A 26482-nucleotide genomic window follows, 5' to 3' on the forward strand; every position below is an offset into this window, starting at 1 on the left:
GTCTGGAAGAAGAGGGTCAGAGTGTAGTTAAATAGATCCAGATCCTCACAGGCTACCATGGGGATGACATTCTGGTGAAAAGTTTAATGATAGAGGAAATTTTGAATTCTGAATCCCTTTTAGCATTGGCTAGCACTATTCAGCTCACATATGAATGTATTCCCATTAGTCCTGCCATCTGGTACCCTAACATCTAACCACTAAGAGTTTGGAGCATTTGGAGAAGGTTTCATTGGCAACACTTACTGCCATTAAAGAATTTCCCTTCTGAATATTGGCCGCCGAAGTATGTGATATCCTGCTGAGCAAGAGGGCGAGAACGTGGAGGGCAGTGAGTCTGAACAGTTTGCACTTCCTAGCAGTGACACCAGACATCAATCTTTCCTTAAGACAGCCCAGAACTCAGGAAAATAAGAACACCCTTAAAAGAACAAATGGGGCATTATCCAACCAAAGGGAAGAAAGAAAGGAAAGAAAGATTGCCACCAAACCATTTTCCTAGGAAGTTTCTCAAGTAGGAATTTGCACTGAAATTACTTAGAGTCCATTTGGCTGTGAACACACACACACACACACACACACACACACACACACACACACGATGTCTTTTTAAAATGAATGTATTTATTACAGTCTAATTATTTGTGACACAGTATTTGAAAATTTTGTTTGAAAATAAGTTATTGCAGGTAGAAGTGTGTGTACATCTCAAATTTTACACATACACATTAGCCTGCCTGATAGAAAAAAATGCAAATCTGGTCACAGTTTCTCCATTCTTTGTGGTACACAGCATCAAAACTGGAATCAATAGATAATATCACATTATCCGACAAAGGTTCATAAAAGTTTATCACAGGGAGCAAAAGATTAATCACAGGACAACCATGTTTAAATTGTTATTTTGACTTCTGTTAGTTCATCATGTTATACACTAATAGATTTATAGATGCTCGTAGCCACAGCGTGCTGTCCAGCTCTGATGACAGAGAAAGCTATGGCTCACTGGAAGTGGACTAGTCTGCGTGAGACACAGACTTCCACTATATTATGTATCACAGCTGTCTATAGCTGATACCTTTGACTCCTATTTAACATACTATCACTTGAAAATATTTTTATTGTTTGTAATCATGTGCACGTGGGTATGAACATACGAGGCCAGGTACCAACAGAGGCCAGAGGAGGGCCTCAGATTCCTTGGAACTACAGTTACAGGAAGTTGTGAGCTGCCCACCATGAATGCTGGAAACTGAACTCAAGTCCTTAGCAAGAGAGTGTGGCATCTTAACCACAAAGCTGTCTTACAACACCTGGACTATCACTGCTGAACGAAAGGTTTCTAATGCTATTTTAATATTCTCTTTCTTAAACTTGGTCTTAAATTATTTTTAAATACAAAATGATACTCCTTGGGAAATGCCCAATCCATAATTGCTCTTACTCCTTCTGCATGTGTGTGTGTGTGCATGCGCATGTGTGTGTTACTGTGTGGTTCTTAGTAGAGCTAAACATCTCACTGGTGGTGGAATCGGGGAAGAAGAGGAAAGGGGCCCATGGGGAACATGTGACTTCTTCAGATTTGAAGACAGATGCAGATCACAACATCAGAAACACACGGACATACCTGTGTTCTAACCATTCTTTGTTTTCAGTTTGGGAATTTTAGCAAACTTGAGGTGTTTTCTGCGACCATAGTCTATTTTTTATTATGTAACATAATGACATTTTCATACGAGTATGTATATTATGTTGAGAAAATTCCCTTCCATACACATCTACTCACACTTTCTCCACTCCCATTAGTTTCCTTTATTTCTTTAGTTTTGCTTCTATTTTCAAATCATACAGACATGGTTTCATGTAGCTGTTTAAAGTCTATGTACTTTATATGAGAAAAAACACAATGTCTGTCTTCCTGAGACTAGCTCAACTCCATTATGATTATCTCCAGTTGAAACCATTTTCTTGCAATGCTCATAACTTTGTTCATCTTTATGGGCACAATCATTCCATTATATACACACGTCACATTTCTTGATGCATTCCTTTGTTGTTAAGCACCTGCATTGGTTTCATAACAGTGTTTGGGAACACTGTTGGCCAAACAATGCTGTGCAAATCTATATAATATATAGATATAGATATAGATATATAGTACAAATACCAAGGAGTGGTACAGCTGGTCAACTGGCAGATCTCTTTTACCTGATGTCTGTATCTTGAAGTCTCTTTCCAGTTTTCCTTTAACAGTTTTAGAATTTTGGAACTCCATTTGGAGGTGATTTTAACAGGCTGGGAGGGATGCAATTTCATTATTCTAAAGGTCAATAACCAATTTTCCCTGTTTTTAGAAGGACTATCTTATCTCCCATGTAAAATTTTTAACACCTTAAAAAAAAAGGTGACCGTGGCTGCGTAAGTTTAGGTGTGGACCACTATTCTGTTTCATTGTTCTGCATGTCTGTTCTGTGCCAATAGCATGCTCTCTTATTACTGTCCCTTCATAGTGTATCTTGAAATAAGCTATGATGATAACTAAAATTTTTGTATTCTTTAGCTTGCTTTAGCTATCCAGATTCTTTTGCATTTCCAAATGAATTTTCAGTCTTTTTTCTACTTCTATGAAGAATGGCATTGGGATTTTGAAAGGGATTGCATCTAATCTGTGGAGTGCTTTTAGGTGTACACCCATTTTCTGAATGTAAATTATAGCAATACATGAATGAGAGTTTCCGTTTCAAAAAAGCGCCTTCATTTCTTTTTATGGTGTTTTAAATATTGTCATTATAAAGTCTCTCACTTCTTCAGCTCCATTATATGGAATATTCTTTATTTTTTAATGGATTGTGAATGAGATTCTTTCCCCGAATTCTTTCTCATCATTCAACGCTACTGTCTTTACATGCTGATTTTCTGTATTGAAATTGTGTTCAAACTTTTTATGAGACAGAAGAGTCAGGTCCTTGGAGGCTGGTTAGAGTAGGTGTGGAGACTGGGAGTGCACACAGCTGGAGAGAAAGATGATGACCAGGAGAGGGGCTGCTGCTGCCACCAGAAGAAAGGCCATGCAAAGCAGAATCAGACTCCAGGGTTGGAAAAGTTCAACTAGAATCACATCTGAAATGCAGGCTTTTGTTTGGGCTAGAGGGAACTGATGATGCTTTTGAGGAGATTCAAATGACATCAACAATGACCTTCAGAGAGAGTGGGAGGTGAGGAAGTAATTCGTCTGCCCTTCCCAGATGTTTAAGATGAAAGGAACTAGTGACAAGGAGAGTCAAGGGAATCCTGTTGTAAGATAGAATATTTGCACAAGTCTGAACTTCAGGAGAAAGGATCAGCATGAAGAACAAGAAAAATCAGGAAAAGAATTGATTTTTACCAATGAAGTACACATAAAAATAAATCACATAGTGTGATTTAAGTACTAATGGTTCAGATCATTATTTTACAAACTTTTACATTACTTTATTATTACTATTATTACTACATTACAAAATAAATGTGTGTAATCAAGAACATGTACTGTAGGCTGCTATAGAAAGACAGCCATATGTGTATTGATATAATCATACAAAGTTGGATAATTTAAGGTTCTTCATATTCAAAAACTTATAAAATAGTGGTAGATTCAATCCTCAAGAGCATTTGCAAAAGCTAGAGGCTTGCTTCCTTAAGGACAATAAGGGTTGCATACTTATTCTTGCTGGGGAGAACTAAAAGGAGTTTCTTTAAGAAAATGATAGAGATGGAAAATGTGTTGACAGGTGGCACAGACAGGGGACAACGGCAGGGACTGTGGTTTCCAAAAAGCCAGAGAACAGAGCATACATGAGTGAGGAGAAAATACATATGTTTATATAGCATTGATGTGCCGCAAAATGTGGCTCTTCTTATCTTACTTCAAGTTTACATTTAAAAAGTGTTCAACGCATTGGAATTGTTGTCTTGCTAGACTAGCTCTCAGGTTTGGCCTGTGAGGAAAGTTTTGGACCCTTTGCACTAGGTTTTGAATATGAAGATGTCTCTTCGTGAATGCTTCTGATTGCATTGACTGTGAAGATTCCTATAGGAAAGTGAGTATGGAACACAAAATATCTGGATCTGAGTGTTAGGTAGTAATAAGTCATGGCAGAGAGTTAAGTGGGAGTGGAATATGAGTCACACCTATTAGAATAGTCACAGAAGTATTGTTGTGAACAACTATTTCAGTGACCAAAGACTCACAACACTCTCCAATTGTATCCCACATTCATTGACAAGCTTTCCTGTAAACCAACTATATGTTTATATTTAAGGGGTACCACAGAGGAAAACTGAAACACTCAGTTTAAGACTTTCAGGTCTGGTTCAATCTTTTTTTTCTCCTGGACACAACCTTTCTCTCTGCAAGTTGAGTAACATTGAAAATTTCTATTGTAAAAACTGGGCTCGTTTTCTATGAAGTACTAAAAAACAATTTCAAAACTCAAAGACAAATTGTCAGAGCAGCCGGGCGGTGGTGGCGCACGCCTTTAATCCCAGCACTCGGGAGGCAGAGCCAGGCGGATCTCTGTGAGTTCGAGGCCAGCCTGGGCTACCAAGTGAGTCCCAGGAAAGGCGCAAAGCTACACAGAGAAACCCTGTCTCGAAAAACCAAAAAAAAAAAAAAAAAAAAAAAAATTGTCAGAGCAGTTAGAAGTTCTTATTAGCAGCAAAGAGAGCCTGGTATGCTTTGTGGTTGCTCACAAGGCTAATCTCCATCCGCCCAGGAGGCTCACAGAGCAGGAATTCAGCTTGACCTAAGTACTCTGGTATTCTCCAGCGGCCTGTCTTTTCCTGACAGGCCTGTATTGTTTTGCTCACCTGGTCACTTCTTTGTGTTACACCCCTTTGAAACTTTGTAGTTATTTGGTTTTGACTTCTGCTTGTTGAAGACACAAATTATATAAATCTTTGTGCCAAGCTTAATGTAGCAGAAGTTCATTGTATCTCCCCATAGGAAAGCATGCTGGGTAGGAGTGTGTGGGACCACTTGCCAATCTTAGGTTACTCTATTCACAAGGTGAAAATTCTCCATAATTTCTGCTCCCTAATTTATCATGTTCAAGTTATTTGCATGCCATTACTGTGGAAGAGATGCCTACCTTCTTTGCAAAACACATAGATCCCTTGGAATCTGCTTCTTGTAAGAAGAAAACCACTGATGCACTCTAAAGTCCACTTTAGAACATTGGTGTTCCTAATCTGATCTAGACCTATATGCTTGAGGTTTGTTTTGGAGTGAATAAGTGATCTGGAAAAGATATAAAAAAAATCATCTAATTCACTATTATTTGAAATATTATACTGATAAAGTTTATTTCAATTTTTGCCAGCCTTTGCAGAAAATTGTTTTCTATATGGAGGGCTGATTTATCAAATTTTTGAGAAATTAAATAATCCTTTTAACTAAAATTGTCTCTTTGCTAGACTGTTACATTTCTTGACATCCCAGTGGTGATATCATTCAGTGGTGTTTCGGTGTGAACAACACATCCTCTGTTGATGAGGCAAGAGCTTTTTTGTCTCCATTTTCAAAATTAATATTAGGATTCCCTTTCTGGAGCCCTTGGCCAAGACCTGCAGCTGTGTATTAAATGGACAGAAATCTGTTCTTGGTCAATATGAAGCCACAGGATAACCATGAGCAGTTATCAATGGCACAGCTAAGAGAAAGAAGAGAGTCAATCGACTGGACTGTCTCATTCATAACATTATTTATAGTTCATTCTTATCATAACCTGATAATAAAGTAGACAATAGATTGAACATTTACAATGACCTTTGGTTGAAAATCCTATCAAGGGGATACAGGCATACAGACAACTATAAAGCATAGTCTGGCTTAAATAATGGTGCAAAGCGCAGTGATCTCTGTGAACAGCACGTTATTTGTTCTACTAAGCCGAAAGGTGCAGCCATCAACTCACTAGGCATCTACAATGCCTCGGAATGGAAATGTGGGGCTGTTGAGTTTTTCTAACCCTCAGTGTGTCCCTCCTAATAAATATGCAGGATGAACAATACACATGCTGTGTGGGTATATATGTGTAGGTAGCACCTGCAACGCTGGTCCCAGCATCCCTCTCTGCTTTTGACTCAGGCTTTTTGAGAAAAAAATACTCTACTCCATCTTACTCATCTTTCCAAACATGTCTTTATTCTTCTATTTCTTAAGTATCTAACACTTGAATGATATTTATATATATTACAATATTGGTTTTAGAGCATGGAGAGTAACTCAGTGGTAGAGCAATCTTCTCATGACACCTGTCATTATGTTTCATAAGAACTGCTATAGTTCCTAAGAGGGCATCACCCCTAAATAACCAAAGGCCACTTTAAGGTTTCATCTGCTCCCAGATCAACGTGCTCTGCATGAAGTTTCAGAAGGACTTTTGGTAGCAAAATTACATTTAAGTTACAGAGGGGTCTGAGTTCATAGCATGGCCTCAAAGGTCTATTTTATTTTGTCATTTTTTATTATTCAATAACACCTTTTCTCAGGGCCAGTGTGGTGCATGCATGTGTGCGTGTGTGTGTGTGTGTGTGTGTGTGTGTGTGTGTGTGTGTGTGTGTGTGTTTGCTTATTTGTTTTGTGTTTTGTCATTCCTAAGACCTCCTTCTAGTCATCAAGATGTAGTTCCTCAACACTGTGGTCACAGTCAGCCTCCATGACCTAGACCATGATACTGCACAGGCTCTCCTTGCTCACTGTCAAGTGGATTCCTTAGTTCTGAAGCCATTTCTTTTTAGAAATCATTACTATTTGCTCTTTCTTTCTCTACCACCCTACTTTTATATTCTTAGATAGTTAAGGCAAAAAAAAATCACACCTAAGTACTAATATGGTGGGTCTTTGGGAAATAAAAACAAATCCATCTACATTTGGAAAAACAAGCAGACTTGGGCTTTCAAAGTAGGGTGATGATCAAGGAATGGGAAATAATAACAGGATCACCATGGGAAGCAGAGTGGGATGCTGGGAAGACATGTGAGTGAGACTAGGCTTGCAGATGCTACTAACAAAATATGAACCTTGCTTATTTTCTTCCCAGGATGTTTGTGCAATCCTGTACCTCAGCAAGTGAAAATGCTCATAGAAGGAAGTAGTACATGATTCAAGGGGTCAAGACACAAGGACATGAAAAATAATACTCCGGATTTCCTCTAGAAAGCCAGTGAAAAGAAAGTGTGCAGTATTGAGCTTAGCCAGCTGGAAATGCTTTTAAGACACAAACTCTGGGTTACCACGTATCATCTAAAGTCCCTTATCCAAGTGAGTCAGTAAATATGAAACACTGAGTAATGAATTATAAATTTGTACTAAAATAATCATATTTTGGTTATTGGGTTACACTTATGTTATATGAGCAAAAGCTATTGATAATGATATTTGCAACTTCAAGCACTATATTGAATAGATATGAAGAGAGTGGACAGTCTTGTCTTGTTCCTGATTTTAGTGGAATTGCTTTGAGTTTTTCTTCATTTAGTTTGATGTTAGCAGTAGGCTTGCTATATATTGCCTTTATTATGTTTAGATATGTTCCTTGTAGCCCTGATTTCTCCAAGACCATGAAGGGGTGTTGGATTTTTGTCAAAGGCTCTTATAGCATCTAATGAGATTACAAATGAAGCTGCTATGAACACACCTGAGCAAGTGCCCTTGTGGTACGTTTGAGCATCCTTTGGGTATATGATGAAGAGTGGTATGGCTGGCTCTTGAGGCAGATTGATTCCCAATTTTCTGAGAAACCATCATATTGATTTCCAAAGTGGCTGTGCAAGTTTGCACTCCCACCAGCAAGGTAGGAGTGTTCCCTTTGCTCCACATCCTCTCCAACATGAGCTGTCACTTGTACTTTTGATCTAAGCCATTCTGAGAGGTGTATGATAGAATCTCAGAGTTGTTTTGATTTGCATTTTCCTGATGGCTAAGGATGATGAACATTTCTTTAATTGTTTCACTGTCATTTGAGATTCTTCTCAGTTTTTTAATTGGAATACATGGGGGGTTTTGATGTCTAGTATCTTGAGATCTTTATATATTTTGGAGATCAGCCTTCTGTTGGATGTGGGGTTGGTGAAGATCTTTTCCCGTTCTGCAGGCTGTTGTTTTATCCTATTGACAGAGTCCTTTACATTGCAGAAGCTCTTTAGTTTCATGAGGTTCCATTTATTGTCAATCTTAGTCTCTGTGCTACAGTATTCTATTCAAGAAGTTATCTCCTGTGCCAATTCATTTAAGGCTAGTCCCTACTTTCTCTTCTATCAGGTTCAATGTAACTGGATTCATATTGAGGTCTTTGATCCACTTGGACTTGAGTTTTGTTCAGGGTGATAGATACAGATCTATTTGCATTCTTCTACATGCAGACATCCAAGTATGCCAGCACCATTTGTTGAAGAGACTTTTCTTTCTCCTTTGTATAGTTTTGTTTTTTTTTTTTTTTGTCAAAAATCAAGTGTCCATAATTGTGTGGATTTATGTCTGGGTCTTTAATTTAATTCCTTTGATCAGAGTTCTGTTTTTATGCCAATACCATTCTGTTTTTATTACTATAACTCTGTAGTAGAAATTGAGATCAGGGATGGTGATATCCCCAACAGTTCTTTTATTGTACAGGATTGTTTTAGCTGTCCTGGGTTTTTTGTTTTTTCCATATGAAATTACGTATTATCCTTTCCAGATCTCTAAAGAATTGTGTTTGAATTTTGATGGGGATTGCCTTGAATCCGTAGATTGCTTTTAGTAGGATAGCCTTTTTACTATGTTAGTCCTACCAATCCATGAGCATGGGAAATCTTTCCATCTTCTGATATGTTCTCCAGTTTCTTTCTTCCAAGACAAGTTTTGTCATACAAGTCTTTCATTTGTTTGGTTAGAGTTACCCTAACATATTTCATATTATTTGTAGCTATTATTTGTAGCTATTGTGAAAGGTGTTGTTTCCCTAATTTTTTCCTAAGACTGTCTGTCATTTGTATATAGGAGCGCTACTGATTTTTTTTTTAGTTAATTTTTCAGCCAACCACTTCACTAAAGGTGTTTATCAGATGTAGGAGTTTCTTGGTTGAATTTTTGGGATCGCTTATGTATACTATCATATCATCTGCAAATAGTGATACTTTGACTTCTTCTTTTCCAATTTATATCGCCTTGATCTCTTTTTGTTATTTTATTGCTTTAGCAAGAACTTTGAGTACTGTATTGAATAGATATGGAGAGAGTGGACAGCTTTGTCTTGTTTCTGATTTTAATGGAATTTCTTTGAGTTTCTCTCCAATTAATTTGATGTTAGCTCTTGGCTTGCTATATATTGCCTTTGTTATATTTAGATATGTTCCTTCTATCACTGATCTCTTCAAGACTTTTTTCATGAAGGGTTATTGGATTTTGTCAAAGGCTTTTTCAGCATTGAATGTGATGATAATGTGTTTTTTTCTTTCAGTTTGTTTACATGGTGGATTACATTGACATATTTTCATATGCTGAACAATGCCTGCATCTGTGGGATGAAGCCCATTTGGTCATGGTGGATGATTTTTTTTTTGATGTGTTCTTGGATTCAGTTTGCCAATATTTTATTATTTTTGTGTCAATGTTCATGAGATAAATTGGTCTATAATTCTCTTTCTTTGTTGAGTCTTTGTATGGTTTGGGTTTCAAGGTAACTGTGGCCTCAGAAAAAGAATTTGGCAATGTTTCTTCTGTCTCTATTTTGTGTAATAATTTGACAAGTACTGGTATTAGCTCTTCTTTGAAAGTCTAGTAGAATTCTGCACTGAAACCATCTGAGCTTTTGGGATTGGGAGTTTTTAATAATTATTTCTATTTCCTTAGGGGTTATATGTTTAAATTTTTTTTTTTTTTTTGGTTTTTCGAGACAGGGTTTCTCTGAGTAGCTTTGCGCCTTTCCTGGAACTCACTTGGTAGCCCAGGCTGGCCTTGAACTCACAGAGATCAGCCTGGCTCTGCCTCCCGAGTGCTGGGATTAAAGGCGTGCGCCACCACCGCCCGGCCATATGTTTAAATTTTTATCTGCTTGATCTTTTTAAAATTTTGTTATGTGTTATCTACCAAGAAATTTGTCCATTTCATTTAGATTTTCCAATTTTGTGGAGTGCATATTTTTGAAGTATGACCTAATAATTGTCTGGATTTCCTTAGTGTCTGTTGTTATAGTCCCCCTTTCATTTATGATTTTGTTAATTTGGATATTCTCTCACTGCTTTTTTGTTAGTTTGGATAAAAGTTTATCTATCTCATTGTTTTTCTCAAAGAATCAACCTTTTGTTTCATTAATTCTTTGCATTGTTCTCTTCATTTCTATATTATTGATTTCAACCCTCAGTTTGATAATTTCCTGCCAATTACTCCTCCTGGGTGTGTTTACTTCTTTTTTTTCTAGAACTTTCAGGTGCTATAGTTTTTCTGGTCCTGCCTGGCCCACAGTCAGGACAAATCTCTCTCACCCGCCAGTCCCACAGCTACTCAGACCCAACCAAGTAAACACACAGAGACTTATATTATTTATAATCTGCATGACCATGGCAGGCTTCTAGCTAGCTGTTCTTATATCTTAAATTAACCCATTTCTATTAATCTATAAGTTGCCATGTGGCTTGTGGCTTACCATTATCTTAACATCTTCTCATGGCAGTGGCTGGCAGCGGCTCTCTGCCTCAGCCTTCCACTTCCCAGAATTCTCTTCTCTGCTTGTCCTGCCTATACTTCCTGCATGGCTACTGGCCAATCAGCATTTTATTTATTCAGAGCGATATCCATAGCATTTCTCCAAATTCTTTACAAAGGCACTTAGTGCTGTGAACTTTCCTCTTAGCACTGCTTTCATGTGTCCCATAAGTTTGGGTATGTTATGCATTCATTTTCACTCAATTCTAGGAATTCTTTAACTTCTTTCTTTTTTTCTTCCTTGACCCAGTGGTAATTCAGTTTAGAGTTGTGAAGTTTTCATGAGTTTGTAGACTTTCTGTAGCTTGTGTTGTTATTGAACTCCAACTTTAATAAATGATGATCTAATAAGATAGAGGGGGTTATTCCATATTTTTTTACATGTGTGTCTGTTAAGACTTGCTTTGTGACTGAGTATGTGATTAATTTGGGAGAATGTTCCATGAGGTGCTGAGAAGAAGGTATATTCATTGGTGTTTGGGTAAAACATTCTGTAGATATGTTAGGTCCATTTGTGTTATAACATCTGTTAATTCCATTATTTCTCTGTTTAGTTTCTGTCTGGATGACCTGTCAATGGGTGAGAGTGGAGTGTTGAAGTCTTCCACTATTATTGTGTGGGGTTCAATACATGATTTAAGCTGTAGTAATATTTCTTTTACAAATGTGAGTGCCCTTGTATGTGGGGCACAGATGTTCAGAATTGAGACATCTTCTTTATGATTTTTTTCCTTTGATGAATATGAAATGTCCTTCCCCATCTATTTTGACTAATTTTGGTTTGACGTCTATTTTGGTAGATATTCAAATAGCTATATTAGCTAACTTCTTTGGTCCATTTGATCTGAAAATATTTTTCCAACGCTTTACTCTGAGGTAATGTCTGTCTTTGATGTTGAGATGTGTTTCTTATATGCTGCAGAAAGATGGATCTTGTTTTCATATCCATTCTGCTAGTCTTTGTCTTTTTATTGGCAAATTGAATCCATTGATCTAGAGGGATTAATGACCACTGATTGTTTATTCCTGTTATTATGTTATTGGTGGTAGTGCTGGCAGTGTATGTGTATGTGTGTTTCCCCCTCATGTGCTATTCTCTATTGCCTGTGTTTTTGTGGGTCTAGCTAACTTATTTGGGTTAAAATTTTCCTTCTAGCACCTTCTGTAGGCTGGGTCTATGGATAGATAGTGATTAAATTTGACTTTGTCATGAAATATCTTTTTTCCTCCTTGTATAATTTTGCTAGGTATAGTAGTCTGGGCTGGCATCCATGATCTCTTAGAGTCTGCAAGAGGTCTGTCCAGGCTCTTCTGGCTTTTAGAGTCTCCACTGAGAACTCATGTGTAATTCTGGTAGGTCTGCCTTTATATCCTTTTTCTTTTGCAACTCTTAATATTCTTTCCTTATTTTGTATGTTTAGTGTTTCAATTAGTATATGGCAAGGGAACTTTTTTCTGGTCTAGTCTATGTGGTGTTCTGTAAGCTTCTAGTACATTTAGAGGTATGTCCTTTAGGTGGGAAAATTTTCTTCTATGATTTTGTTGAATATATTTTCTGGGCCTTTGAACTGGGATTCTTCTTCATCTTCTATTCCTATTATTCTTAGTTTTGTTTTTTTCATAGTGTCCCAGATTTCCTGCATGTTTTGTTAGGAATTTTTTAGATTTAACATTTTTTTGGTCAATAAATCTATTTCCTCTATAATATCTTTATAACCTGAGATTCTCTCTTCCTTGTCTTGTATTCTGTTGGTGATGCTTGCATCTGTAGTTCCTGTTTGCTTACCCAGGTTTTCCATTTCCTGAATTCCCTCAGTTTGTGTTTTCTTTATTGCTTCTATTTCCATTTTCATGTCTTATATAGTTTTATTTGTTTCTGTCAAGTGTTTATTTTTTTCTTGGTTTTCTTGACATCCTTTAAGAGATTAATTGTTTCCTTCAATTTTTTTTGGTTGTCTTTCTCCATTTCTTTCAGGGATTTTTCTATTTCCTCTTTAAGGACCTTTATCATCTTCATAAAGTTATTTTTAAAGTTGTTTTCTTGTGCTTCAGCTGTGTTGTGATGTTCAGGTCTTGTTGTTGTTGAATAGCTGGGTTCTTGTGGTGACATATTGCCCTTTGTGTCATTGACTGTGTTTTTACACTGGCTTTTAGGCATCTGGATTTGGGGTAACTATAGGTCTAGGTGTTGACTTCTGTTTTATCTTTGTTAGATGGGTGTTTTGTTCCTTGATTTCTGCTTCCTCTCTGATCCTCTGACCTAAGTGGCCAAGGGTTCTGTTGACTGATGTGTCTCCAGATTCATTAAGATGTCTGTTCTGGAGGTTTGTGAGCCTTATCCCCATTGATCTAATCTGGCCTCCGGTAAAGCCAATGTTTTCTTAGGTCTGTAGATCCAGCCTGGCCTCCAGTAATACCTGAGTCTTCTTGTGGAGTACCTAAGACCAACCTGCCCTCCAGTAATACATGAGTTTTCTTGTGGGGTACCTAGGACCAGCCTGGTCTCCAGTAATACCTGAGTCTTCTTGTGGAGTACCTAAGACCAACCTGCCCTCCTGTAATACATGAGTTTTCTTGTGGAGTACCTAGGACCAGCCTGCCCTCTAGTAGAGCTACTGAGGCTATACTTTTGACTGATATGGACTGTTCATGGGCCTTAGGTGGCTGTTCTTCTAACTGGTGTGGACTATGTCTGGACTTATGGAGTCTACTGGAGTTCTAAGGAAGGGGCACTTATGGACTGGTGAGAGCAGTTTGCCTGATCTGGCCTTCATCTCAGTGGTAAAAGTCCACTGGGATTGGGGACAAGGCCCAGCACAGCAGGGCCAGGGCTAGCTGGGATGGTGTTGGCCTGAAGAAGGGTCACAGGTGCAGAATTCAAGGAAAAGTACAGTTCTACTGGTAGGCTGGTCACTCACTAGTTCTGGCCTGGGCGTGCTTGGCAGAAGTCTTCTAGGGTTGTGGGAAGGCCCAGCCATGGGGCTGAAGATTAACTGGAATGGCGTGGGATTGAGGAAGGGTCACTGGGGTCAATATCCAGGGAGGGGTGCAGTTCTGCTGGTAGGCAGCTCACTCATCTCTTCTGTCTGGTATGTTCCGTGCCTCATTCATGGACATCTGCTGTCAACAACTATTAATAAACTAAATGTAGTTTTAACTCTTAGCGTTATCAAGTACTTTCAGCATAAAATTTCATTTTTTTGCTCTGTTTTGTTTTAATTTGTTTCTTTCTTCATTTGTTTGTTGATACTGCATTTCACAATATCCAGACCCACCTTTACCTTTTTATGAATGTTGACTTGCTCTGGAATGCTGCTTCCACTTCCCAGGTGCCTAGACTACGCATGTGCTACATCACCCCTGGCTTAAAACCCTGAAATGTGAAAAACACAGCTTTTTCATGTATAACACAAATGAATACTGTAATTACTAATAACATTGTTATCAATATCGTTTAGATATTTGGTATTTTTTTCAATAACTCAATAATAAATGTTGATAAATGTTGCACTTTTTTTCTTTTTGTGGAAATGTTTAAATTATATTTCCTTACAACTTATTATCAGTAAATGCTTGATTGCTAAAAAAGATCTACAAATTGCATCTTGCATCTTTTTATATTTATCATTTTATGAAAAATTTTGAAAGATTCATATAGCCAGGGCTCCCATAGACAATACATTGGGTTTCTGTGCTGAGAAAAGATACCTGGTATCAACCTCTGACCTCCACCTACACATATTTATATACACATTCATAACAACACACATATATACATATAATACAATGTATACAACACATATACACATATATACCACACCTAGAGAACATATATATAGAGAACTCTCTATCTCTATCTCTCTCTCTCTCTCTGTCTTGCACACACACACACACACACACACACACACACAATCAAACAATAGAGTGAATTCATCAATTAAATGACTATAGGTGGAAATATTTCTTCTCTTTAAACGCAACCTGTTCTATGCTACTTGTCTTAGTCTCATTTCCTATTGCTACAATAAAGTATCCTGCCTGAAACAATTCAAAGGAGACATGTTTATTTGGGTTGTAATTCCAAATCCCTCCTGTCAGGGAAGTCACTATGGCAGAAGCTAGAGAGAAGAGTTCATATTACACCTACATCAAGAACACAGAGAAGTAGATTAATACATGCATGCTAGTGCTCAGTTCACACTCTCCACTTCTACAGTCCAAGATTCTAGTTGGGGAATGTACCCTACTGCATACATGGGTCTTCCTTGATCCTTACTGCACAATAGACTAAATGTTCCTGAAATATTGTTAGCATGTTATGGTGGTTTGAATGAGAATGGCTGCCATAGGTTCATATACTTGAAATCTTGGTTATTAGTTGGTAAAACTGTTTTGGGAAGGATTAGGGAGTTTGCTATTTTGGAAGAGGTGTATCACCAGGAGTTGGCTTTATGCCAGACCCAGTCTCTTTCTCTCTCTGCCTCCAACTTGCAGATAAGATGTAAGTTCTCTATTAACTGCCCAAGAAACAGTTTTGCCTACCTGACTGCCTGCCTACTGCCATGCTACACAGGATGCTCTTTCACTAACTTTACACACACACACACACACACACACACACACACACACACACACATTCTGACATGAAAATAGAATGGGGACCAGTAAGAAAGGGAAAGGGGATCATTAGAAGTTCTAGGAGAAGTACCCAGAGAGTAATGGCCACATATAATCAAAACACATTATATTTGTGCATTAAAATATCATAACGAAGCGCATTAATGTGTAAAGTGAATATATGCAAATAAAACATTTGAAAATAAACACACACACTGAAAATAACTGATAAGCACTTCAAATGGAAAATAAACATAAACAAAATAAAACAATGAACAGTCTTATTTAGGAATGTAACTCATCAATATAAAGACCAAATAATTATAAACAGAGAAAGGGGGACAGTCTCTTCTTTGATGTTGAATGAAAAAAGCCAAACTTCATAACTTGAGTACTGTTGGGTTCTACTTATTTGACATCCTTGAAGCGGAAAGACTCAAAGGACAGGAAGCATATTGCAAGGTGGCATGAACTGAGGGTGTTGGTGAGTCACTGGCTGCCATAATTACATACTGCTGTATAACCAGTCAGCAGCTTAAAGTAAGAACACCATTGTCAGATGATTTCAGAGAGACAGAAATCAGCCTGTGTCTTACATGAACCCCACCAGCCCAAGCTCCTAAGGTTTATTTGCTGCTAAGCTGTTCAACTGATTGCAGGCAGGCTGTAGGGCATCCAGGGTCACGACTACATAAGATTCTATCCAAATTCACTTGCACGATTGCTGGCTGGGTTCCTGGTGTTTATACTAACAAGCTTAGCACTTGATGTCTCGTTAGTCAAGCATTTCTCCCAATCACCCTTCAGATGGAGCTCAGTAAAGGAGAGGTCCCATGATGGCAGCTGGCAATGTGAGAATACAAGAAAGTACTTCAGACACGGCTACTCCTTTTAATTACCAAAGTGACATCACATCCATCATCTTTGCCAACATCCTATTTCCTAGAAGGGAGTCACTTAACCCTGCTGATTTAAAAGGCAGGATTACCAAAGGCATGACCACAAGGGGACAGGAATCACCAGAGCCTTGCGCTTGGTGGGCAGGAGAGACTCACATGCTGCACAAGCACAAATGCTTCTCTCTCAGGGTCCCAAAAGGTCTACTCCATCACGCTATCAAAGTCCTTAATTTCATAATGTAAGTCAAGAACCGTTTTAGATTGTGTCTGTATCAACCATAGAGGTAGAGATGGATGGGAAAAATACAGAATGACAAAATTTTCCTGTATCAATAGTAATTACATAGCTGCACTTGATCACCAAGCATTGAATATTAGAAACAAGGGGTTTTAATGGAATGCATACATTTTATAAAGATTTGTTAATTGATTGATTGATTGATTGATTGATTGATTTGTGTGTGTGTGTGTGTGTGTGTGTGTGTGTGTGTGTGTGTGTGTGTGTGTGTGCTGTTCCATGTGTAAGCAGGTAGTCCGAGAGGCCAGAATAGGACATTGGATCCTCAGAAACTGGAGTTAGAAGCAGTTGTAAGCCTCCCAGTGTGGGTAATGAGAAAGGAACCTGTGTCCTCTGAAATAGTAGCAAGTGCTCTTAACCACTGAGCCATCCATGCATGCTCTGAAACTTATGAATTTATTAAAAATGTTTAAAATTAACAAACGCAATAATAAAGCATACATATTATATTAGAATTCAGCTAAATGGTTAGAATTTTTTGACTACATATTTAAAAATATATTCATACAAATGTACATTTTGGCACTGTAAATAAGCATAATTATTTCTAATTATGCCATTGCAAAGGTCTAATAAAATGTTATGTGAGCATAAAGTCTACAATTTGACTATAGGAAAAGAAAAATATTACTATTGAACAGAATATATAATTTTATTAAATCTTTCCATATAAAAACACTTTTCTAAATAATAATTTTTCTCCTTAATATTTGCTTTCATTTATTAGAGCAAGCAATTTACCAATTCAAGCTTTAAGGAAGGTAAACAAAATATTAACTATTAATATTTTCTTATTCCATTCCCATAAGAACTATTGCAATTATTTTCTGTAAAATACATTTTTCTAACCATGCTTGAAAATAATTTAGTTCCAAAAATCTGACTATAGACTGTGCAAAAAAAAAAAATCCAATTTTCCTGACTCTTTTCCATTCCTGGAAAGGGACATAGGTGAGTCAGTGGGATCTTGTTACTGCATGCTGTTTATGCAGCTGGGCCTCATTGATCTTGGGCTCCTGTTACACGGTTTGTGATGGGAAGCAAACGCTTTCAAAACAACCACAGACACAGGTCTTTAACCTCCACCTTCATGGACTCTTTGTTCCACAATTACTTCTGTGGAGATTATGAGGATGCAGAGCTAGACTCCCTTACCCCTCTCTCAACCCGTAGTTTGGGTGTGTTAAAGTCAATATTTGGAATCAAATATTGGTATGTCAAAAAAGACATGTTTATTTTTAATCAAGGCTTATTGTAAGTACCAGGCTCTAAAATGCTTGATATTGAATTTTCGAAGGAGAAAATGGTGTTTAGATTATTTCAAGGGCTCAGTTGGTAAACGTTTTCCAAAACTTAGGACATTTGTCACATTTATTGCAACTTAAAGCCCACACAACATCGGAAGATACAAAGAAACAGTCCTTGCAAATCTCTTACATGTAGCTATGTATGTAATAAATAAGCCAGAAGTTTGGGCCCTAACCATTTCAAATGGTTTCAAATACTGTGTCTGTGTAGTTTTAAAGGACCTCATGATGAATTACTGCTCATTCATATAAAATAATTCCTGAATTGTTTGGGTACAGTGTGTTTATTAGAAGTGATTAAATGACTAAAATAATAACCAATCACGATCTAAGTACTTATTGGCAATGAATGCTGAAAACACTCCCTGCTTGAAAGGACAGCAGGCCTTGTGAGGATGATCTTGGCAGTTATTGATGTAATAAACAGTCTTGATTTTCTTCTCTATTTTGAGGGCACATGAATGTCATGTGACGTGGTAGACATCTTGGCAAGCTATGAGAAGAACCATAAACAATGACTAGTGTGTGAATAAAAGTATAATCTTAAAGATCAGCATCAAATATTTTTATGGTTTGCTTATTCCAACAGACAGCTTTTGAGACATCTCAAAAGCCATCAGGAAATAATACGGTGTAATATTTCATTATATACCAATTTCTTCCAAACTTGTCTTTAAATAGGAATGTGTTATCACATACTGAAAACTCTTCACGTTCCATTGAGTACATTGTTACAACACCATACGTTAGTTTTTAAAATCTGTGATACTGTAAGTGTTAGCAAAGCATAAATTTCGGAAGTCATCTCATTCCATTGGTGGTATATATTTGTGTCACATACCATGTGTGCATTTACTGGTCATGCTTCATTTTCTATTTATTTATTATTTGTATACGGTATGGTTCCAAAAATGTTTCAAGAAAGCGCATTTTAATTCTCATTCTGTTGGCTAGCCTTTTCTGAGATGTTCCAGGCTTTTCATCTGCTCTTAGAAGCTGCTCTTTTCTTATTCTCATTCTTTGTTTGAAATCACGTGTTTTGCAGAGATTAACATTATTTGGGCTGCACACCAAGTGCACCACAGTTCCGAAGACTATAACTTAAGCACAGCACTGAGACAATCTGTCTTGCAGCCATATAGTTCCTGGGTAAGTTGTGGGAAACTGGATAACTGTGAAAGTATCATTTGTTTTTTAAATCCTATGTCAGTTGGAGATACGTCCATGTAGGGATTATTGGGCCTCAGTTGCTTCCCTGGCTTTTTATTTGAAGAGGTGATTGCTAAGTATCACAGGCATGAATCTCTTGAAATCCACAATGAGGGGCCACATACAAAAGAGTACCCTCACCACTGATGTTCCATACTTCTGCATTTGCAATATCTAAAATTGTGCACTACATGAACTTATTTTTAGAGAGTAGTTTTGCTCATGTATTTCTTTGTAGTGATTTCACATCATTTAAGTACTCTCCATGGGTAAGAGATGTATTTATAGAAACTGTAATGTATAAGAACTATAGTAATTCTAAGGTGATGGAATTAAGTCTGCATTTATGTAGCAGAGATGGTAAAGGAGAGTAGAGATGAACTCATCTATACATCTATGCATTTACGTAGCAGAGGAGGGTTGAAATGAACTCATCCAGCCTGGCACCTGTACAATTAATTTTTTTTATCTATGTTAGAAGTCTTTGTCACCATCAATGATCATTCTTCAGTTATTATCTCATTTGATTTTGTTAATAAGTTCATAGTTTTGTTTGTTATATCAAATGTTTTCCAGAAACTGAAGTGCCATGAGGTTGATTATACAACTGATAAGTGGAAAATTCAAATCTTAACCAGGTGTCAGGTGCCTTTTAACTGAAAGAAAATATGCAGGTCTTGGTACTAACCCAAATAGCAGAATAGGTGAGAAGGCCGGTAAGCCTGTAATGATACAGTTAATGAACAAATCTTAAAAGAATCTTCCCTTAACCTTAACCCCTAGGTTAAAACATGCCTCTGTTTGGGGGTTGCTATAGCAAAATGCTACAAACTGAGAGGCTTAAAACAGAAACAACAAATGTATTGTTTCAGATTTCTAGAAGCTAAATGGCAGGGTCTCAGTGCTTCCAGAGTAGTGTTATCACTGAGGTCCCAGGGATTATCTGCGATAATATGCTGTCCTAGGTTCTTGTTGTGCTGGGGTTTGTTAAAGAAAAATAACCAGTGTTCAAGCTTTTCCATCATCTTATTCCTGCTTATTTGTTCAAATTGACCTTTTTTTTTTTTTTTTTTTTCTTTTTTTGGTTTTTCGAGACAGGGTTTCTCTGTGTAGCTTTGCGCCTTTCCTGGAACTCGCTTTGGAGACCAGGCTGGCCTCGAACTCACAGAGATCCGCCTGGCTCTGCCTCCCGAGTGCTGGGATTAAAGGCGTGCGCCACCTTTTTAAACTAAGGGAACTGGTTATCCTGAATGAGGGACCCATGGGTGGCTCTTATAAACAACCAGAAAGAATATAGCTGTATTTGAAGTTGACCAAGGACATTAGTGTAGTTAATGAATTAAGTACTTATTATCAGAAAAAAAAAGATTCATCAGAGCATTATATACCTCAGAATTTGAAGAAATCTTCTATTTTAGATATAGTCTGCTTTTTAAAAAATATAAAAGTAAATTTCAGAAAAGTCCCACTCTGCCATATTGCATTAACAATCCTAGATTGAAATGCCAGTCTAGATGCTTAAGCCCAGTTTACTATAATCTCAATTCGGACTCCCTCTGTATCATCCCTGCCATTAAATGAATGTGTTCAATGGTGGCTGGAGGACTAAGTCCCAGCTGCGTGGTGAAGTCACTGCATGACAAGCTTCGGGACATTTCTTCTGCTCTTTGATGGAGTGTTGGTAAAAGGAGTGGAGTCCAATCTGTGACCAAAGGTGGCAGCGACTTCCAGAAAAGTCTAAAGGAAAAGCATTGCAAACAGCAGTACTAGCTGTGGGTCAAGCGTGGAAGGAAAGGGGAGAGAGATTTCACCAGTTAGTGTGAAAGTTGGACAGAAAGTTCTTCTCCCAGAATACAGAGGCATCAAAGTAATTCGAGAAAATGAAGATTATCTTTCATTTAGAGATGGTGACATTTGTGGAAAGTATGTGGACTAAAATCATTGCTGAAATGGTGTCACATGAAGCTGCCCACTCCATTGACATTCTGAATTATTTCATCATCTGAATAATTTCCATGCCTCCCTTTTATAATGAACTGATGGCATCCATTATCTCTGAAGTTTACTTCCACTCTATAGTTGTAAACATTTCCAAATAAAATAATGTAAATAAAAAATTAATGTGTCCAAAGTCAAATGAGTGCAAATCCAAGCAAAATGAGCTTCACACTTATCTAGTCCTCACAGTAAAATATTTTATATTATTTTATCACAGATAGAAAAAAAGTGTGTTGAATTAGGAAATGCATCCCAGGCATGTCACAAATTGCTATTTATTTGTGGAGAGGTGACAGAGGAGCCGACACAGTGGAAGAAGAAAGACAGAAGGCATTAGTCAGCCTGCATTCTTGACCAGCACTTCCGGGGTCCTTCCTCTATATACTGAAATCGAAGGCAGATTTCAGATCACTTTCTTTTCCTTGAATTATCTGTAAAATTTCTCATCAGCAGTTATAAAAGGCCTATAATCGAATAGATACCAAGGCAACCATATATTTTAGAACAAATAATAAATGGGTCATATCTTTGAAAAGAAAATTGGTGTGAAAGGAGCCAAATTAAGTTCAGAGAATATTTCTTTCATATAAAAATTTGAGGAGGAGGCCTATCATGTGAAACAATTAAAGATAAGAATTCAACTTTCTAGAATTTCTAACCATGTCATTTGTATTTTAAAGACAATTTTAAGCCTCATGTTGCCTATATAAAATAACTGCAATTTATAGAATACTATTAAACTAAATGTCATTTTATTTACAATATAATACTATATATGGTTTTGTACACTTCTTTAATCTCACATTATGCATGTTAATACAATGTTAATGCAATTCTTAGTACATATACCAAAATGCGTTTAGATCCATAACATGGTTATCATATAACATATAATTATATAAGAACTATTGTTGTGGAATGTTATTTTAGATCTGTTATATTTGTTTATGCTGTGGAACATTTGTTTTAATGATGCAAAAATGTGTTGCATTCTTTCATGTTGCATCTGTTTAGCTCCGTGAAGCTGTGTTACTTTGCCTGTCTAAAACAACTGATTGGTCTAATAAACAGCTGACTGATCAATAGCAAGGCAGGAGAAAGGATAGGTAGGGCAGGCAGGCGGAGAGAATAAATAGGAGGAAAGATCTGAAAAGAAAAGATCTAGGAGGAAGAAAAGGAGGAAGACTCCAGGGGCCAGCCACCCAGCTAAACAACAAGATATGGAGTAAGAAGTAAAGAAAGGTATACAGAAATAGATAAAGGTAAAATCCCAGAGGCAAAAGATAGGTAGGATAATTTACGAAAAGATGGCTATAAAAAAGCCAAGCTAAGGCCGGACATTTATAAGTAAGAATAAGCCTCTCTGTGTGTATTTACTTGGTAGCTGAGTGGCTGGCCCCCCCAAAGATCAAAGAACCAAAGACTAAAAAAACAACCAACTACAAACCATCACTTCTTTGTTGTTGCTTTGAGATAGGGTCTCTCTTTATAGCTCAGGCTAGCCTGGAACTTGTATAGACCAGGCCCAATTGAACTCGTAGAGATCCACCTGCCCGTGCCTCCTGAGTGCTAAGATTAAAAGCCTGAGCCACCAGGTCTGGCCATCCTTTTCTGACTTTATAATAGATGATACATGTAGAAGCTACATTGAATTTCTACTTAATGTATAATTGTACATGTGCTCAAAAAGTAAAAGAAAAGCCAGGTGTAGCATACAAACCTACAGCTACAGGGCTAGGGAAAATGAGGCAGGATTATTGCCATGATTTCAAGGCCAGCTTGGGCTCTATAGCAAATACGAGGCCAGTCAGGGATACACAGCAAGATTCTGTTTCAATAAAAACAAATAAATGAATTAAAAAAAAAAAACTAAAAAGACTTGGTTTATAAAGAGAGAGGAACAAACCAGGAAGAATTCTGAAAGGTAAAACATTGGGACAATTTTACAACAAAATTTATAGTATACAGTACATATGCGACATATATAGATGTGTATAGAGCTCCGATCCAAAGTAGGAAATAAAGGTCTTTAAAGTAGTGCATATTGATTCAGGCAGCTGGTTTAATATATAAATAAATGATCAGTCCAGTCACAAGGATTCAGCAGAGTTAGTGATGGCTTAGAGCTTGCCCTCTGCTTTAGAGATGGCATACTCTTGCTAAGGTTTCTTTAGGCACCATTCTTGAGGAAGAGTCTTTGTGTCATATGATTCACCACATTAAGCATGCCCATTTAAGAATTCTAAATAAGCAAAATACTGGGCCCATCTGAAACAGAATTTAATCAGCTACCCATCTCCTTTGGGTATTAGATGAGTATGGAAAAAGAACCATTTCAGATTTATCATCAGCAGTGATACTATGTTAGTAGTCTCTCCTTTGGTTAAATATAATGAGAATAAACTTTTGCTTGATTGTTCTTTGAGTAAACTAGAGTTTATTCTAGCGCCTATATTCCAGCTCACAACCACCTTTAACTCTAGTTCTAGAAGATCCAAGGCCCTTTTTTGGCTTCATGGGCACTGCACATACACGGTTCACAGACACATGAAGGAAAACCACCACAGCATACAACATAATAACAGTAACAAATGATAAAGCAATTGTAACTTAAAGGTTAACCATGTGGCTTAGCAGTTTACTAGCAGGCAACTGTCCTCCAAGCTCTGGCTTTCTTCCCAGCTCTGCCTAGGCCCACTTTCTATCCAGGGCAATCTCAGGAGCTTTATTCCCATGGCTGGCAAATCTGCCTGTGGGCACCATTTTGGTCCCCTTTGAAATCTTTGGGGCATGTAAAAATGATTCCTCCATCCATATTCTGCACACCCACCACCAGGCATTGCATGCTGGGAGTCCTGCAGCTGGCTCTGCTGTGGCAGAGCTTCCTGCTCTGGCCAGGGCTTCCAGATACAGAAAAGCCCTGCACATGCTCAGTGAGCCCTAAAATGAGCATGAAACTTTGCCGGAGTCTCATCTCTGCCTGGTGAAACCTTTCTGGAATTTCAATTCATTCAAACTCTCTTCACTGACACCTCATGAGCTTTAAAGACTACAGAGAAATGTGAACTTTAGCCATTTCTCTTTCTATTCCCTTTCACATGTCTTCAGCTAAGACATGAACTCACAGGTGGACATGTCTTGTACTCTACTTTTAAAGAGACTATTCAAAGCTGGGCGTTGGTGGCGCACACCTTTAATCCCAGCACTCGGGAGGCAGAGCCAGGCGGATCTCTGTGAGTTCGAGGCCAGCCTGGTCTACATAAGCGAGGTCCAGGAAAGGAGCAAAGCTACACAGAGAAACCCTGTCTTGAAAAACCTAAATAAATAAGTAAAGAGACTATTCATCTCTCTTTAGTTTAATCCTCAGGCTGACCACTCCCCTCATTTCCTCCCTTGGACATATTTAAAAGTGCATATCCCATCTTACTCTCTGCCCAGCTTCCCTAGAATGGCATTAAAATGCTCCCATCCCTCATGTAGCCACTCAACCTTTTTTGTTTTTCGAGACAGGGTTTCTCTGTGTAGCTTTGCGCCTTTCCTGGAACTCACTTGGTAGCCCAGGCTGGCCTCAAACTCACAGAGGTCTGCCTGGCTCTGCCTCCCGAGTGCTGGGATTAAAGGCATGCACCACCACCGCCCGGCCCAACCTTTTTCTTTATCCATTCTTTCTATTTTTTTTCCTGTACCAAGTCACAGACACATTAGAGACTGATAAATGGAAGCGATCCATTACCTCTTTGGGAAATGCACACTCCTCCCACATCATTCCTGGTTATATTTGTAGTCTGCTTCCTGGTCTCCCTGAGGTCTGTCCAAGCCTCCCACAGTCTAGGCTTTTACAACACTACTTCTACAAAGTACAACAATGTCACAATACTTATAATCCTCCCATATGCCGTTGTTTATTGCTTCAAGATGACGACTCCCCACCACCGTTCTGCTACCGGCCTGCAGCGGGCACATTACCTCACTTTGTCTCTGCTGGACTGGGGCTGTGCTTTGCTTACCCTCATTACTTTCTCACACATAGAGTTCTATACTAATTCTACTGAATACTGATTATACCGTAGAATAACCAACCTAACGTAGATAGTGTTATTTAAACCTAAAGAACCTTGGAGTCAGAATGACATTGGTGTGAGGGCTAGCCAGAAACCGACACATTTAGGAAACAGGCTCAATGTCCCTGTCCCGGGTACTAACCGAGTATGAGGAAGATTTATTTTTCAGTCAAGTGATTAAGTACATTTAGGGATCTATGGTAGAAGAAGGAGTTGAATTATTAGTAAAGGATGTAGACAACGAGATACCAAGATTGGAGATTGACTCTCATTGAGCTGGAGAGGTAACTCCATTAACTCCAAGGCCTAGGATTTCTTCTTCTGGCATGCAGCAAAAGCAAATGTAAATGTATATGCAAATGCAAAATGTAAATGCAAAACAACAACAAACCAAACCAGGAGAGATAAAAGAAGGAAGAGGATGGGAAGGAGGAAGTGAAGTATCCTCACACTTAAATCACATTTACTACTTTGTTTCCAATCAAGAGGACTAGGACTGCTGGGCGGTGGTGGCGCACGCCTTTAATCCCAGCACTTGGGAGGCAGAGCCAGGCAGACCTCTGTGAGTTTGAGGCCAGCCTGGGCTACAAAGCGAGTTCCAGGAAAGGCACAAAGCTACACAGAGAAACCCTGTCATGAAAAACCATAAAAAAAAAAAGAGGACTAGGACCTTTTCCCTTTTTCTTTCTCTCTTTTTGTAAAATTAGTTTCCTTTATAATATTGTGTTACTCACAAAGAATTATCATTAAATTTATTAATGTAAGTTATTCCCCAACTTTTGCCTTAATTCTTAGAAAAATGAGTTTTTGCAAGGTGACGTGATGTACAGCTGAAAGCTCAGCACTTGGAGGCAAAGGTGGTCAGATTTCTAGTTCTAGACCAGCCCGAGCTACATGGTAAAAGCTATCTTAGAACAACAAGGCTGCCACATCTAACAAAGTCCAGGGTGTTTACTTAGCATGTGCCAGGCCCTCAGATCAGTCCTCAAGGGAAAAACAGAACACAAACTGAGTTAAAACTCATGATGGCCTCCAGTTTGTAAGGATCAGTCTATCACTGTATTTATCAGTAGAGAAGATTTCTGGCACTTTTTAAAGGCGATCTGATCCTGTGGAAAACTCATCAAATAAAAAAAAAAAAACTATTCTAAAGATTAACGGCTTTGGTTCACAAGATCAAGGAAAAAGGATCTGAAAGACCCTTTTACGGAGCAATCATATGTTTCATGTAGCTATCAAACCACCTTTTTCATACCAGCTGTCGTTATCAGAAGAGATTATTTCTCTAAACTTGGGTAAATATAATGTACTCTAAGTACTCATCTGTCAGATGCTTTCTTTACAAAAATGTTATTTATTGAACATTCAAA

At 37.9% G+C, this 26482-nt stretch overlaps 1 protein-coding gene and 1 pseudogene across 1 annotated transcript in view; both read left to right on the forward strand.

Annotated features, from left to right (window-relative positions):
• Positions 1-26482, forward strand: part of Agmo (alkylglycerol monooxygenase) — a 304197-nt gene that overhangs the window by 89779 nt on the left and 187936 nt on the right. Inside the window, exon 4 of the mRNA XM_052738359.1 lies at positions 18890-18993. Within this exon, the coding sequence (XP_052594319.1) occupies positions 18890-18993 (104 nt within the window). The remainder of the gene's footprint in view (positions 1-18889; positions 18994-26482) is intronic.
• LOC128110587 (10 kDa heat shock protein, mitochondrial-like) lies at positions 20690-20989 on the forward strand (annotated as a pseudogene).

The sequence above is a fragment of the Peromyscus californicus genome, unplaced genomic scaffold, assembly GCF_007827085.1.
Source record: "Peromyscus californicus insignis strain IS unplaced genomic scaffold, ASM782708v3 Scaffold_15__1_contigs__length_86483966, whole genome shotgun sequence".
NCBI classification, from domain to species: domain Eukaryota; kingdom Metazoa; phylum Chordata; class Mammalia; order Rodentia; family Cricetidae; genus Peromyscus; species Peromyscus californicus.